We start from the raw sequence: 17,155 nt of genomic DNA on the forward strand, positions 1-17,155 counted from the left end.
CATCCTGTCTTCACGTTTGTGCCAGAAGTCAGTCCATTGGAACTTCTGGGTGAAACACACACATCTTTTAACTTAATTCTTCACCATAGGGGAATGCTCCCTATCGGCATAGGTATTATGTTCTGTTTCCTTAATTTCTTTTTAAAAAACGAGCAACTCATTTTTAATCATTTTACTGTTTATACCACAGTCACATGCAAATTGGCACAACTGTTCCATGACAGAGAGAACAAACAGAGACCTGTCATGCAAGGTAAATTAAGGGAAGGCTTTCCTAAAGCTGGAGAAGTACCACAGAAACACAGGATGGCTGAGCTATCTCAGACAACAGCGCCAGGGGTGTGGGTGGGTAGGAAAGGAGGGTGCTCCTACAGTAGCTGGCCTCCTTGTATTGGCCTCAGACCACTGCTGGTTCCTAAGGAGAATTTCCTAATATGCTTGGTAAGCGGATCACTTATAACCATTTATAATTGGGGTAGTGTGACACTTCTGCAGAATGAATTCTACAAGTTCCTAGGCAGGTTCTCTAAATCTCATCTGTGATCAATGGTTGGTAAATTAGGATTCTGCAAAAGTAATCCCATAAATGGACATACAGGGAAGTTTTACAACCAGTGAAATTAGACCAAAAAATAAACAACCACACAAACCAAACCTACACACTGAACTAAAATGGTATCACGTCAGGACTTCTGAAAGAACCAGAGCAGGCAAGATTACTCAAACAGAAGATCCTCATCCTTCTCTTCAGCCAGAAGATTGGCAGGCTCCGTTACCTCTCCAGCTACCTTCCGTTTCTCCAATTCCCTCTCAGTTTTTTCCTTGAGAATCTTTTTCTTCTCCTGTATTTTCTTCAACCTGTAAAGTAAAGGGTTTTTCTGAATGCTATTTCAGTACTCAGTAGATTTGCTTTCTTCTAGTTTTGTAACAAGGATAATAAACACAAACTAGAACAAAACTTTATCGTAATTTCAGTTTTAGTTATTTATAGCCCATTAAAAAAAGATTTGCAGTAAGATACACATATTTTAAGCTAATAATTTATTTCAAAAACTCTTATCCCAAGGTGAATAAACTTTGAAATCTATTCCCTGATATTGGAACAGATTTTGAGCATTTAGGCATTTATTAAAATTTTGTATCATTCCATTTGGCTCACCACAACCCTAAACATCACTGAAGGACAGAACTAAATAAACTTTGATAATTAAGATTATAAATCATACTCAGATGCCGCTCAGAGTTAAGAGGGCCATGTCTTCCCTGAATATGCCTGCCTTCATCTGTCTCCCACTTCTGAACCTGACACACTGACCCTGTACACCACCTACTTAGTATTTATTAACCCTACTAACTCTAAATGTTCATTACCAATTATGTACGTGCATCATTTCTCTCCAACTACTGCACCAGTTCTCTAATGGTATAGTTTACACTATTATGTGATGTCCCCTTCTGGAACATAGTCAACATGTAATACGTACTGGTTGATGAATCCAGTTTCTTTTTATGTGGGAGACAGTCACCCCCTTAAATCAGTTTCACTTTTTAAAATAACCAAGTCTATTAATAGCTCCTCTGACTAAAGCTTTTGGAGATGCTGTTTTAGGTATGTGCAAAACTTGGCATAGATCTGTCCTCACAGCCTTTGGCAATATTATTTCTTGCTGCTTACATATCAGAGTAAAATGCAAGCTATGCTAATTCTAAAGAACAGAAGCCAACAAATTTCTCAGCAAATAGAGACACTGGAATATGGAAAACAAAAAATGATCAATAACTGCCAATTCCAACAAACCTATAGAACTCTTCTCGCTCTCTCTCATCCAGCTCTGCGATGATATAAGCAAGGGTACGTTCAATCCTGGGAATGATGACTAGGGTTTAAAAAAATACATACCTGTGAGAACTTTAAACCTTTTTTTTCTAATTGCCAGTGCTCATTTGTATACCAGTTAGTTATATTTTCTAATTATAAAATCAATGTACATTTAATGCAAAAATTTAGAAAACAAGAACATAAAAAAAAAAGTATAATCCAACCACCCTAAAGTAACTATTATAAACATTTTGGTATATACCCTTCTATGTCTTTTCTACAGACAGATAACATTGGATCACAATATATATGTCACTGAATTCATGAATATATAACATTGAATAAGAGTTGAATCTCCCACATTCAAATATACAGTAATCTGTGGAAAAGTGGAGCATCAAGGCACAGAGAATGCAATAAGCTGTGTTTTGTGTCAGTCATAAGGTTCTGTTTTACATGGAATTTGCCTGTTCTAGAATGTCAACTTGAGAGTTGGAACTATTACCTTATCCATTCTGTTTTGCTTGTAACTCCATGTACAAGGGCTGGCACTAGCAAGCAGTCAGGAAATGTGTTTACAGTTTTTTAAAAATGAGGTGACTTCCTCTTAAACACTAATCAAGCAAAATAATTTCTTTGCTATTCAAGTTTTTCTCCTTACCTTAAAATTGAAAAAATGTTCCTTTAATGAAAACTGAGTTTCTTAAGCAAAAAGTATTACGTTAATACTTAGCAGTCACAGTTTTGAAATAATAAAGATGGGAAATAATGCATCAAATGGGCAAATTTATTTTCAGAAATCAAGAGAATATAGGACATTGTTTCTGTAAGACACAGGCCTAAGGGAGAGGGATTTAACGTTAAATATTTGATGTGTTCAAAAAAATGCATCATTCACTCAGTCTTTGGGAAGTACTAAAAACACTATAGCTCTTGAGAAATAGTTTCCACTCTTTATTCTAAATGTATAACCAGCAGTGAATACAATATCCCATAATTTTGAACTCACTACTCTCATCTAACACCCAAATTATACACCTCATATCAAAGCACTTAATAACATTTTACAGCACCACTGACTCACTGCACTACCCACTGTGGGCAGTGTGTACCACCTGGCGGTCAGTGCCTGATCCTAGCAGTTATGCAACAAATGTAGAGGCATGCACAGCAGATGAACAAAGAGCCCCACAGGCTTGCACTCACCATGTTCAATGGCATTTACACGCCTGTTGGTTATCTTAATAGCTTCATCCAAAGTAACAAAGGAAGTCTAAAATAAGAGGACAAATAAAATGTAAGTATAAAGTCTTCCTAATTCTGCCCTGTTCCTTTGCTCCACTCAGATGGCACCTGTAGAGGACATTTGGAAACCAAGACTAGTCCTTTCAAAAGTTGTAAAAATGGCAAGAGGAGAGAATCATGCACAAATAACCTAGATACACATTAGCTGGCCACAAAGGAAAACCGGGCTTTTCACTCATACACCGTGTTAAATCTGCATTTAAAGCTGCAGTCATCATCTAGCACAGTGAAACCACCACTGCACATTTTGTCAGTAACACAAGTTGGGACAATGGTGCAGAAGTCACTATTTCAGAAATCAAAACATCTTTGACTTGTTTCACAGAGGTCATGAAAACAGTCTGAAGTACTGAGTTCAGTACACACGGAGCCAAGATCTGAATCTCCCGCACTCAAATATTAGAAACCAAACAGCAGGGAGTTCTCTGCCTACCTGCAGTGAGGCGAGTTCCACCAGTAGTTCCACTGCTTTGGCATAGTTCCTCTTTAATTTAGCCAGTTGTTCCCCACCTCTGGCTAAACCAGTCAGTTCATAACCTGAAAGAACCAGTCAGACAACACTTGTAATTGTAGAATAGTCATCTTCCCCCTCAAATTCCCCAAAAGAAGATGTCAGAACAGTGCCAACATGGAAAAACAAATATACTCTATTAAATGCAAACATGAAGTGCCCATCTCCCTCCCCAGACACTATTGGACATGACAGTATCCACAGGGATACTATTCTAACTATAGGAGGTGTTTAACCAACCCCCACTTCACCAGATTGCTGGAGTAACCAACGTGCTCCATTCCCTAGTAGAACAAACGGCCTGATGCCCCAGGACAATGACACTGTTAATAGGTGACTCTCCAGAATGCTCTACTTTATTCGAACTTAACTAAATATTTTACGTGGACCAATGAAAGATGAGTGCCAAAGGAAGAACATTGTTACATTTCTAAAAAAAAAAAAAAATCTGATTACTTTGGAAAGACTCAACAAAGATATTTTACTACTCCAAAAATGCTGTCAAATAAGGGAATGGTGAGACAGTTATAAAAAAAAAATGAGAGTGGGCTATAAAATTCTAGGGAAATTCAGCATTCAGACTGCATCAGTGTCTAAGATCTTTTTCTACTTTAAAGAGACCCAAACTGGAAATTATAAACAATGTATTATGGGTGTGGTTTATGCAGAAAGACAACCTAGAAGTCTAAACAGTGAATTCGTATGCAAAGAAAGGCCATGAGCTTATATTTTTAAAATGTTACATGACTGTACACTTATATATCTCTAGGTTAAAATAAAATATTTTAAGACATGTACAATGTTTAATGACTCCCTGCCATAACACTTTTTTGATGAACTGATTACCAAGTGTCCTAATTGTATCAGAAAAGGCTCTAACATGGGAACCACCAAACTCAGTCTAGCACCATTTTCCAGAACAAGGTTCATTTAAAGAGGAATCAGAACCCAGAGAAACTTACTGTCAGTTCCTTCATGGTAATGTTCAAATATTGGCAAGGTAACACCTGTTAAACACAGAAAAAGTCAACAGATTGTCTGGAATTGTAACTGGTTTCAACGAATAAAATTAGGAACCTGCCTTCCTAATTGTTCAATCCTATTCAAAAATTAAATTAGCCTGAGTAATAAGATATCTGGTTGTTACAGTGGGTTTTTCCCTTCAGCTCTGAGATATACTTAATATACAAAAAAAAATTAATATATGCATTTTGATGAGTTTAGACATATGCATACACCCATGATACCATCACAATAATCAAGGTAATAAACACCATCATCTCCAAAAGATTTTATGTGTCCTTTTCCTGTGTGTGTGTGTGTGTGTGTGTGTGTGTGTAGAACTCTCAACATAAGATCTACCCTCCTAACAAGTTTTTAAGTGCACACCACCATATTATTCTATTGGCACTATACAGTACAGCATATCTCTGAAATGTGTTTATCTTGTATAACCCTAACTTTATATACATTAAACAACTTCCCATTTCCCCTACCCTAACTCCCTGGAAATCATCAGTTACAATGGGTTTAACATGTAAAGCCAATCAACTTGCTCTTAGAGTCTAAGTAGAAAAGATTAATTGGGATATCCAGACATCCTATATATTCCTATATAATAAAAGCCTAATATGCTAAGTGTCCGGTCAACCGTTCAATCAGTCAAACCATAATATGCTAATGATATGCTAAGGCTGCTCAACCACTCGCTACGACGTGCACTGACCACCAGGGGGAGACGCTCCCACAGGTAGGTTAGCTTGCTGCTGGAGCTAGATATGCCCTGGAGCCCTCCTGTGGTCCTTCCCCAGCTGGCCAACCTCCAGCGTCCCTCCCCAGCCCTGATCGTGCATCGGTGCAGACCCTCAGCCTGGCCTGTGCCATCTTGCCATCCGGGACTCCTTGGGGGATGTCAGAGAGCTGGTTTCGGCCCCATCCCGCAGGCCAGGCCAAGGGACCCCACTGGCACATGAATTTGTGCACCGGGCCTCTAGTTGCTGTATAAACAGGTTAATTTTAAAATGTCACCTTTTCTCCCCCATGGAGTCTAAATGGTTGAAAAATTACCTGCTACATTATCTTTCTTTGCTCGAATCTTCACTTGGGCTTTATTCACATTTTGGATAACTGTGGTGCTGCAGGGGGGAAAAAACGGGCCTTGGTTTAGTTGAGTTTTTAGAGTGAAAAATAAACCTACCATTGGATAATTTTAACAAGAGTGAGGTATCACAATTAAGTATGTTCTGATAATAAGTCTTTTTCCCGAAAAGGACAAAAATCACTACTTCCACAGGAGGTCCTCAGAGAGCAAAGACTAAAAATTAGTCATAAAAAAACCAAAAACAAAGAATGATTTTAAAGTATTTGGATCGCTTGAGTTTTCAGTCAGACGTGGGATTTTCATTCTGTTAATGTAATTTAGGGAAAGCTTTCTTTCCTTTTAGGTTTGCTGTTCAAAACTTCTAAGTTTGGCAAAAGGAGTACAATTCCTTTTCTAGAACTTACCTAACTTCCATCTGGCTTTGTCTGACTCCTCATTTTTATCGTAAAGTGTTTTCCCTATAACCACCCTAAGGTATTCACATACCACCTACACACTATTGATTCCTCCCTCTGCTTGGAAATGCCACTGCAAGTTGTTATCCTACCAACACTGGCAAAACTTAGTCTACTGCTTCAAAGGCCTTATGGCCCTCAGGCTGTAAGACGTGGCCCACCAGGTAATGCTCCCAGACAAATAAGGAACACGAAGAATAAAGGCACTGTGTCACTGAGTAAAGACGACTCAAATCAGCCCTGGCCTGTGTGGCTCAGTGATTCGAGTGTTGGCCCAAGCACCAAAGGGTCACAGGTTCTATTCCCAGTCAAGGGCACATGCCTGGGTTGCAGGTTAAATCCTCAGCCCCAGTCAGGGCAAGCAATCGATATGTCTCTCTCACATCAACTTATCTCTCTCATCGTTGTTTCTCTCTCAGTCTCTCTCGCTCTCTCACTCCCTTCTCCTTCCCTTCCTCTCCCTCCCTCACTTACACTCTCTCTAAAAATCAATGGAAAAAAATATCCTCAGTTGAGGATTAACAACAAAAATTAAGAAAAAAACAACATTAAAATCAAAACCCCTGAAAATAACTTGCACCTCTGCCCCTAAATAGCCATTTGACTCAGGAAGGCACTGAACTTAACTGAGAAAAACTGCTTACCTGGTCTACTTCACAGGCTTATTTGGGGAATTATGTAACATGTAAATTGGCAAAACCCCTTTGTAAAGGAATACTAAACTATTTTGAATGCTTTGTAAGGCATATATTGATATGACAAAAGCCATAAAAGTCATGCCGGGCCTCCCCCCCACCCCTTTTTTTAAATATATTTTTATTGATTTCAGAGAAGAAGGAACAGGGAGAGAGGATCATTGATCGGCTGCCTCCTGCACACACCACACTGGGGATCGAGCACCTTTTCTAATACCAAAAAACATAAGCAAATCAACCCAAAGGCCTTCCATTAGGAGAAAAGGTTAATAAGTTATGGTACATCTAGAGAAAGTTTATGCGGCTAAGTGAAAACAAGGAAAAAATGTTAATGATACCATGTTAAATAGAAATGGACCATAAAATATTAAGTATCTTGTGCCTACAACGATGTAACAGATACATGTGGGTAGTAATGAAGATGGTGATGGTAAGGGGATGGGGTTAAAAGTGTCCTTCCTAATTATTAATATAGCAATTGTCTTTAATGCTAATATTTTTAAATTTAAAATGGCTTTTAAATGAAATTTTGAACATAGAGCACTGATTTTTCAAAACACCCAATTTAGTCTTCTTACCTGAAGTCCCCTGCTGTGAACTTGGCCTCAGCAAGTGAAAAGGCAGCTTCTCTCATCACTTCACCCATCAACATTTTAGTCTGAAAAAATATAAACCAATAGCCGATTCAACCAAGTTATTTTACCAGGAAAAATCATAATCATGTTGCTTCAATACCATCAGTATTTCATGTCAGGTATGCATGTAAATATAAACATTGATTTGATAATGATAAAATAAAAATTTCCTATTTTGCTTTAACAGGTTTAGTTATGGTCATAATCATGTTGCAAAACCATGAGTTTTATAAATAAAACATCAAAATAAAGACATTAAGAAAGAGAAAACTGAATCTTTACTGCAGGACTATGTTTTTGTTGAATGGGTCCATAATGATTTGCTCAAATTAATCTCCTAAATTCACTACAGTGCAGTCAAAACCCTAATGGCATAGTGATTCTAAAATAAATCTGGAATATTGAATGTTTGAGAATATCCAATAATTTTTTAAGAGAAGTATAACTGGGACAGTGGGTAGAGAGTTACCTTACCAAGTATTAAAAATGTTTAACTATAAAGAAATACATCTGGTACTGGGACACTAAATCAATGAAATGGAACAGAGAGTTCAGAAACAGCCCCAGGACTATACTGCAATTTAGCAATGCAAAGAGACCACTCAACTGGTCATGCATTTACAAAATGATGAAGCTAAAATCCCTAACTCCTCACATCACCCCCGACACACACACCCAAAAAAAAAATTATTCAAGGTAAAGGTTTATTTTCAAAATTATAAAATAGCCCAGCCGTTCAATTCCCAGTCAGGGTAAGTGCCCAGGCTTTGGGCTCAATCCGCAGTAGGAGGAGTGCAGGAGGCAGCTGGTCAATGATTCTCTCTCATCATTGCTGTTCTATCTCTCCCTCTCCGTTCCTCTCTGAAATCAATAAAAAAAAATATATTAAAATAAGATAGCAATTTTAGCACAACAGATTGGCAACAACAAAAAAATTAATACCCAACTAAGAAGAATTTAAGAAAATAGGTCAAGATAGCAATTTTAGCACAACAGATTGGCAACAAAAAAAAATTAATACCCAACTAAGAAGAATTTAAGAAAATAGGTCCTCTCACTAATCATTCAGCAGAAATGTAAATTAGTATAACAATTTGGAGGGCAATTTGAGTTATCTATCAAGCAATTAAATGATTCTTGAGATTCTAGGACTTTTCCAGAAAAATGCTAGCATACATACACATAAGGATTTAAGAGTACCCTCCCCCACAAAATGGTAAAACTATACATCCATCAATAGAGAAACAGTAAATTCCATGATCCATGCAAAGGAGTACCATTCAGCTATTATAAAGAATGAGACCGAACTATATGATGTAGAAAGCTGTTCATCATATTCTGCCATGGAGTGAAGGAAGGGGGAGTGGGGCAGAAAATGTTATATAAATATAAATGTGTGTGTGTGTGTGTACTTGCATGCATGTTTGTTACCAAAAAATCTGTGTGTGGACATACAGCCACACATGATACCATACTCTTGGTATATGCTTTACAAAAGCAATACTTTCAATAGGTGCTACCAAAGAAAGGGATTGAGATATTCAGGAAGAAAGAGATTGAGAGAGAGAAGATGGGAAGGATATAAAACAGAGTCTCACAAAGAACTCCTCTGGGAAATGAAAAAAGGATAGTTGGGGCTAGGAGAGGGGAAATGGGAAAGAACCTTCATTTGTTATATACCACTGTATATAATTTATCCAAACAGCATTGAGTCAAATGTACTAGCTGCCAACACTGTTCTAGATACTGAAAATACATTGCTGAAAAGACAGAATCCCCTTCTCATGGAACTTACATTCTCTAGTGGGGGTAAACTATCAAACAAATACCATGCAGTACTATGTGCTATGATAAAAAGAAGGAAACATGACAGAAGTAAATACAGCGGTCACTTCAGATTGGGTGATCAGCGATGGCCTCTCTGGAGAGACCAGAATGCACAGAGGAGCCAGTCATAAGTAGTTCTGGGGAAAGAGCATTTCCAGCAGGAAAAAAACAGCTAATGCAAAGACCCTAGAGGAGGATGTTAGGAAGAATAGGGCAAATGAGGTCAGAGAGGCAGGTAGGGGCCAGGTTAGATCAAGTGAGGCTCGAGAACAAGAGTAAGGAATTTGGATTTTATTAAATGAACCATGTGAAACTCGTTACTTTATAATGGTATTTTTACTTTTGAAAGAAAATTAATTAAAATAACAAAGAAAAATTAAAATGTCAACAGCCATGCTGGATTTTCCTTAGATATTTACAAAATAAATTCTGTTCTAAGCAAGGTTCATTCTACCTCTATGATCTTCTTTAGGATCTGTCGAAATCGCAAAGTTAGGGCATCAGATTTCTTCTTCAGGAGGTTTCGACCTGTCTGTGCTCCTTTTAATCGAGCCTTCATGATGGTCTGTGCCCTATGTAAACAAAGTTAAAGACATTTATTCCCATTGTTTAAAAGAAAGAAAAATACCTCCCCAATACAATGTTAAAGTTATGCTTTATTCTTTGATGTCAACAGAATAATATATACAGCATTTGTACCTGACAGGTTTAGTTGGTTTCTCAATACCACAGAGTTCTACCCTCAACTGTTCCATAAATGAGAAGTTTATTTAAAACTAGAACAACGTTTTAACCCTTTGCACTCGCTTGCTTTTTTCTCGAGCTGCTACCGATGCTATCCGTGTCGAGTCACACTCGACATCCGAGTGCAAAAGGTTAATCTATATCTGGCATAAATATTGTCATAATAAAGTTTATCAGGAGTACTTTTTATGATTCCAACATAGTTTAAATACTTATTTGATTTATAAATTAAAACAATACCTGTTTCCATTAGAAGTGTTCTATCCCTAGCCAGTTTAGTGGATAGAGCATTGGCCCGCTGACTAAAGGGTTATGGGTTCGATTCCGGTCAAGGGCACGTCCCTCGTTTGCAGGCTCTATTCCCAGCCCTGGTTGGGGCACGTGTGGGAGGCAACCAATTGATGTGTCTCTCTCACATTGATGTTTCTCTCTCTCTTTCTGTCTCTCCTCCTCCCTTCCTAAAAATCAATGGGAAAAATATCCTCGGATGAGGATTAATAACAACAAAAAAGAAGTGTATTAAGGATTTTTTAAAAATCTGTCCACTAATTTATGCACTTACCTTCAGGACCAACAATTCCACTTTGAGGAATTTATCCTACATATTTACTCCCACAGGTATACAATAATATGTACAAGGTTATGGATGAATACTCCAACATCCTATCTAATAAAAGAGTAATGTGCAAATTGACCGTCACTCCAACACACAAGATGGCTGCCCCCATGTGGACATAAGATGGCCACCACAAGATGGCCAGCAGAGGAGGGCAGTTGGGAGGGACCAGGTCTGCAAGGGAGGGCAGTTGGGGGCGATCAAGCCTGCAGGGGAGGGCAGTTAGGGGTGACCAGGCTGGCAGAGGAGGGAAGTTGGGGGTGACCGGGCCTGCAGGGAAGGGCAGTTGAGGATGACTAGGCCTGCAGGGAAAGGCAGCTGGGAGGGACCAGGCCTGCAGGGGAGGGCAGTTAGGGGTGACTAGGCCTGCAGGGGAAGGCAGTTAGGGGTGACCAGGCCTGCAGGGGAGGGCAGTTAGGGGTGACCAGGCCTGCAGGGGAGGGCAGTTAGGGGTGACCAGGCCAGCAGGGGAGGGCAGTTAGGGGCAATCAGGCTGGCAGGGAAGCAGTTTGGCATCAATCAGGCTGGCAGGGGACTGGTTAGGGCAGTGATGGCGAACCTATGACACGTGTGTCAGCACTGACACGCGTAGCCATTTCTGATGACACACGGCCGCCGAGGTGGCCGCATGCCGAGGATGAAACATTTGCGAAATAATGTTTTTTCCTCAAAGTGACACACTACCCGAGTTATGCTCAGTTTTTTGGCGAAGTTTGACACACCAAGCTCAAAAGGTTGCCCATCACTGGGTTAGGGGGTGATCAGGCTGGCAGGCAAAAGTGGTTAGGGGCAATCAGGAAGGCAGGCAGGCGAGCAGTTGGGAGCCAGCAGTCCTGGATTGTGAGAGGGATGTCCAACTGCCCATTTAGGCCCGATCCCGGTAGGGGTCCCAGATTGGAGAGGGTGCAGGCTGGGCTGAGGGACACCTCCCCCCCCCCCCCCCCCCCCCCGTGTACGAATTTCATGCACCGGGCCTCTAGTTATTTATAAGAGCAAATGGGTAGAAATAAGTTAAATGTTCCATAAATTATGGTTCATTATATAATGGAATGATATGCAGTTACAAAAAAAAAGAGGAAAATAGGTCTGCATGTGCTTCCTATATGATATTGTTTTAGCTATGCAAAGCATGGAGGGATAAATATGCTTATACAGATACAGAGAATAGAAAGGATTCACAGAAACTGTAACCATTTCCTTTGGGAAATGGGGCTGACTAAAAAAAAAAAAAAATAGATTGCCCTGGCCGGTTTGGCTCAGTGGATAGTGTCGGCCTGCAGACTGAAGGGTCCCGGCTTCCATTCCAGTCAAGGGCACATGCCTGGGTCACAGGCTGGATCCCCACTTGGGGGCATGCAGGAGGTGGCTGATACATGATTCTCTCTCATCAATGATGTTTCTAGCTCTCTCCCTTCCTCTCTGAAATCAATTAAAATATTTTTAAAAGATTTTTTTCTTTTTATTACTATACTAGAGGCCCGGTGCACAAAATTTGTGCATGGGGTGGGTGTCCCTCAGCCCAGCCTGCACCCTCTCGAAATCCAGGACCCCTCAGGGGATGTCCGACTGCCAGTTTAGGCCCGATCTCGCAGGGATCCCTGCAGATCTGGCCTAAACCGGAAGTCAGACATCCCTCTCGTAATCTGGGACCGCTGACCCCTAACTGCTTGCCTGCCTGCCTGATTGTCCCTAACAAATCGCCTGCCTGCCTGATCGCCCCTAACTGTCTCTGCCTGCCTGATCACCCCTAAACACTTTGCCTGATTCCTGATCGCCCCTAACCACCTCTGCCTACCTGACTGCCCCTAAGCACTCTGCCTGCCTGCCTGCCTGCCTGCCTGATCGCCCCTAACCGCTCACTGGGGGGCGGCCGCCAGGGTGAGGGGCCGAGGTCATTCTGGTCGTTCTGCCATTTTGGTTGCTGGGCGTTTATTATATAGGATTCTTTTGTATCTTTTGCATTTTATTCCACAACCTTTTATTACTTTTTCTATTTAAATGTGGCATTAAAGTGTTTTGATATCAATCAAAACCCTAATACCAATCATTTTATGTAAATGACTATACATAAAAAATGAATGTAACAAATTAGGTAACAAATGACATATATAAGCATTTATAATTTACTAGAGGCCTGGTGCACGAAATTTGTACACGGGTAGGTTCCCTAGGCTTGGCCGGGGATCAGGGCTGATCGGGGCCTTCCAGCTGCCAGCTGGGGCCTTCCTTCACTCCACGCCACCCCCTGGTGATCAGTGCACATCATAGCGAGCGATCGAATTCCCGGTCTCCCAGTTGAACTCCCAAGGGGACACTTTGCATATTAGGCTTTTATATATATATAGATTAAATGACATATATAAGAATAGACTCCTGAGACGTGACAAGCTACTGAAGTCTCCTTACCGCCTATTTCAATCTTTTCCCATCAGAAACCACAATACCAAAGTAAAAAAACCAACAGCAGAAACTGACATTTCTGTTCTTGCTCCCATATGCCTGATAAAATTTAATAATGGGGGGGAAATGGGCAATAAGATCCAACAATAGATTACCTTAAAGATACTTAAAGTGATTTGTTTAAGGAGATATAATTTCATATAAATGGTGTTATAACCAAATGCAAAATAGTATTAATGGACCTTTTGGCTAAGTTTTTTAGATTGTTGAAGTCCTTTACCATAGGGCAAAGGTTATTGAGACAATTCTGCAGCTGGAAGGAACTTTAGACATTATCCTGAAAGTTAAGAAAATGAGACTTAGAAAAATGAAACAACTTTCCCACAGTCACTCACTGAAGAAAAGGCAGAGCAGGACAAGAACCAGCCTTCTGACTCCAGGGACTTGTCTGAGGCTCAACCGTAGGCCCACTGTACCCCAATTACATGGGACTCTGCCTCCCCTACAGATTATAAATAGCACCAGATGAACAGCTCTCTCCAGCTATCCAGGCTGCCTTTGACTGGCTGAAGATCTAACCAAGTGAGGCAGGTTCAGTTTCCTGCCTGAGCAGGATTTAGCTGCCCCAATGTGTATATTTAAACATACTGTATTGTTTACACTAACCATCAGAATTTGGAAAGAGTTGGATCAAATGTAAGTCAAATCCTAGTACTGCAGATTCCATCAAGTTTGATAGCAAAAAGGTGAACTGGTTGATAAAACTGAACTGACCAGGCTAATTTTAATTTCTTCCTAGGTAATGGCATCTCTGTAAAATAGACACATTTTTACTCTTGACACTCAAAGAGTGACCTGCCCAAGGGCTTACAGCCCTTGTAGGTATAACCTGGATTTGACTGACTTCTTTAGACTCCATATCCTTCATGTCTCTTTCAATTCCACCCTAAACTTGTTTTTCTCTCTCTGGTGCCTAACTGGGTGTCAGCCCCATTTCATAGGGTAACATTATAAGAATTGTCTCAAAGAGAAGTCACTAGTGTATTTCCTAACCTGGCTCTTTAAAAAACTTATTCTTTTTCAAGTTTCACAGCTGCTCAGCCCTACTTAAAGTGTTTGGCCTTCAGCTAGGATGATAACTTATTTCCAGATGAATCAAAGACATCTGACTACATGACAAAGTACCTGTGCTAAGCCTTGGGGAAAATATTTAGAGAAGCTGTTACTTCCTGCACCTGATTTTCCCCTTAAACAGCAAGCTGGATGCTCTAAAATAGCAATTTCCACCTTCACAATCCTATCATTCTTCTTGTCTAAGCCGAATGAAGTTTATTTTCACCTCTTAGTCTTAAATTACGACAAAAAAATGTTAACATTCTGACTACTATCTAAGATTAACACAGTCAAACGTTAATTGAAGCAGTGAAAACTGATTTTACTCAGTAACCACTGACAATAGGGGAAGGAGCTGAGGTGTGCAAAGGTGACTGCATTTTAAAAGAAGAATGAGGGAGAGAAGGGAGAGGGGATTCAAGCAGATTCAGGGAAGTGAAAAATTCCAGAAGGCTGGTCAGTGGAAATGCGATTGGGCCACCTGTGTCTACTAGCTGACAGTTATGGAAGTTAGGATTCCATCCTCACAGACAGAGGCCTTATCCTTCCTGATTACATTTCAAAGAAATGATTTTCAGGTCTTTGAGAAAGACACTTCTAATTCATAGGGAAAGACATATACAGGGTGTCCCAACAAAATCTACACATATACTTTGAACAATTATAAAGGCAGTGTTTATTAAAATACATTTCATTTTCAAAATTGAGTTATCAGCTGTTAAAATGTGTATACATTTTTTGGGACACCCTATACATCTCAACGGGAAAATGAAGATTTCATCATTGTAAGCCCTTTTCAGTAAATGCCCTAAGAAAGGGAGGTCAGGGATTACCAGCAGGTGTTGGCTAGATTAAACAGTAAATTCTTCTGGTGGCTCTGAGCTTCCTCAGGCAGACATTTTAATAGGGGCTGGTGTCATTTAGGAAACACAACCGTAGGCTGCTGGAAGCTATGCTAGAGTTTTGCCATTTTCCTCACAACTGACTTGATTCCAAATAGCTATTAGAAAGCCAGTAGGTGAAAGTAAAAAAAATAAACAAAAAGCCAACAACTCTTTCATTTCATTAGGAGCTGTAGCCACCCAGGCAGAGACAGAAATCTAGGTTTGGGGTTTGAAAATAACTTTTTTTTAGGAGAAAAAGGTCAGGATGAAGAACAGCAACAGAATTCTTCCAAAGAGATAGGACCACAATAAAAAAAGATCTAAATGTCAAAGCCAAAACTGATTTTCTGCTGCTCACTGAAAAAAAGAAAAAGAGCCCTAGTTGGTTTGGCTCAGTGGATAGAACGTCAGCCTGCGGACTGAAGGGTCCCAGGTTCGATTCCGGTTAAGGGCATGTACCTTGGTTGTGGGCACATCCCCAGTGGGGAGTGTGCAGGAGGCAGCTGATTGATGTTTCTAACTCTCTATCCCTCTCCCTTCCTCTCTGTAAAAAATCAATAAAATATATTTTTTTTAAAAAAAGAAGAAAAAGAGGAAAAGGAGAAGAGGGCAAATAAGAACAATCTTTTCCTTCCACACATTGTTAGATACATATGAGAAAACCTCAACATTTTCTTTACAGATTGGCCAAACACCTAGGGCCATATGCTACTTCTCTTGCCAAAGACATCAGACCAAAAGAGAAAGGCTGCCCACAAGTGAGCAAATTCCAAGGCATGGGTTCATTCGAGGAACATTTTTTGTGGACTTCTATCCTATATAATAATCCTATATAATAAAAAGGTAATTTGCAAATGCCCAAACTACTGAATGACTGGTTGCTATGACGGGCACTGACCACCAGAGGGCAGACGCTCAGCGCAGGAGCTGCCCCCTGGTGGTCAGTGCGCGCCCACAGCGGGGATCTCCGCTCAGCCACAAGCCAGGCTGAAGGCTGGCGAGCACAGCGGAGGTGGCGGGAGCCTCTTCCGCCTCTGTGGCAGCCCTAAGGTTGTCCGACTGCTAAAGGGCACAGGCTGGGCTGAGAGGACCCCCCTCCCCGCCCCCCCTTCCCTCTAGTGCACGAATGTCTTGCACCGGGCCTCTAGTGGATTAATACTTGAGAGCGCACGGTCCAGTGGGAACGTTAGGCAAACAATTACTATCCACTTTACAATGGGATGGGTGTTATTAACATAAGTCTGAACAAGAGGAGTGCCTCAGAAACTCGGGGTACCTTCTCATCGCAGGTGACATTTCATGGAATCATGGAAAAGGACTAAGGGGATAAGATCTGGCGTCCACGCTAGGGCATTTCAATTCAACACCCAATTTGGCTTAGAAGTCTCTTCTATGTGCTTCCCACGGCAGTAAACCTCCTTTCTCAATCCATTTATCAAACCTCGTTAGCTTGCCCATCTCTCCGCTAAAGTGAGCATCGATTCACAGTTACGTAATCCAGTGCCGGGTTCCACAGGGAGGGTGGAATGAATGGCTGGATTAATGAATAGGGTTAGCGGACCTTCACAAACGCCAGCAGGCCGGGCGCCTGTTCCTATGGGCAGGGATCGCTCTGACCAAGCCGGTTCACTCAGAGGAATAAGTGAGGGGGCCGCCAGGGAGCCTCGCCCTGCACCCACGAAGAAAGACCGGGAGAGCTCAGGATCCGCCCAGAAAATCAGGAACCTCGCCGCGGAGGAAACGAGAATCCCGCCAGGCGGTCCTGAACCTAATGACATTCATTCTCTTACTTACATTCGCGAGGGAAAGATTTCAATTCGGTCTTTGCCCGACATCCTGACGATGACTGTTCGGCTTCGGTTCCCGGTCGGGCAGACGTGGTTGCCACACACCCAGCCACAGCGTCTCCTTCTACCGCAGTCAGGTGGTTGTCTCACTTGACCCACCCCTCGCGTTGCTAGGAGACCGCCGGGATTCGCATTCTTCACTTCCGCTTCCTGTTGGCACCCGGGTGGAGTGGCGGGGGTGGGAGGACGTGAAGAAGACAAGG

At 41.1% G+C, this 17,155-nt stretch overlaps 1 protein-coding gene across 1 annotated transcript; it reads right to left on the minus strand.

Annotated features, from left to right (window-relative positions):
* Positions 1-46: 46 nt before the first annotated feature.
* ATP6V1D (ATPase H+ transporting V1 subunit D) lies at positions 47-17,057 on the minus strand. Its single transcript, XM_079769633.1, has 9 exons — positions 16,900-17,057; positions 9,803-9,920; positions 7,465-7,544; positions 5,703-5,770; positions 4,598-4,642; positions 3,558-3,661; positions 3,026-3,092; positions 1,799-1,877; positions 47-858 (listed from the first exon to the last, which is right to left on the minus strand). Exons 1-9 carry the CDS (start codon positions 16,938-16,940, stop codon positions 717-719), a joined length of 744 nt encoding a protein of 247 aa, XP_079625759.1. The 5' UTR covers positions 16,941-17,057; the 3' UTR covers positions 47-716.
* Between the last annotated feature and the right edge of the window lie 98 nt (positions 17,058-17,155).

Source organism: Cnephaeus nilssonii, assembly GCF_951640355.1.
Source record: "Cnephaeus nilssonii genome assembly, chromosome: 4".
NCBI lineage: Eukaryota > Metazoa > Chordata > Mammalia > Chiroptera > Vespertilionidae > Cnephaeus > Cnephaeus nilssonii.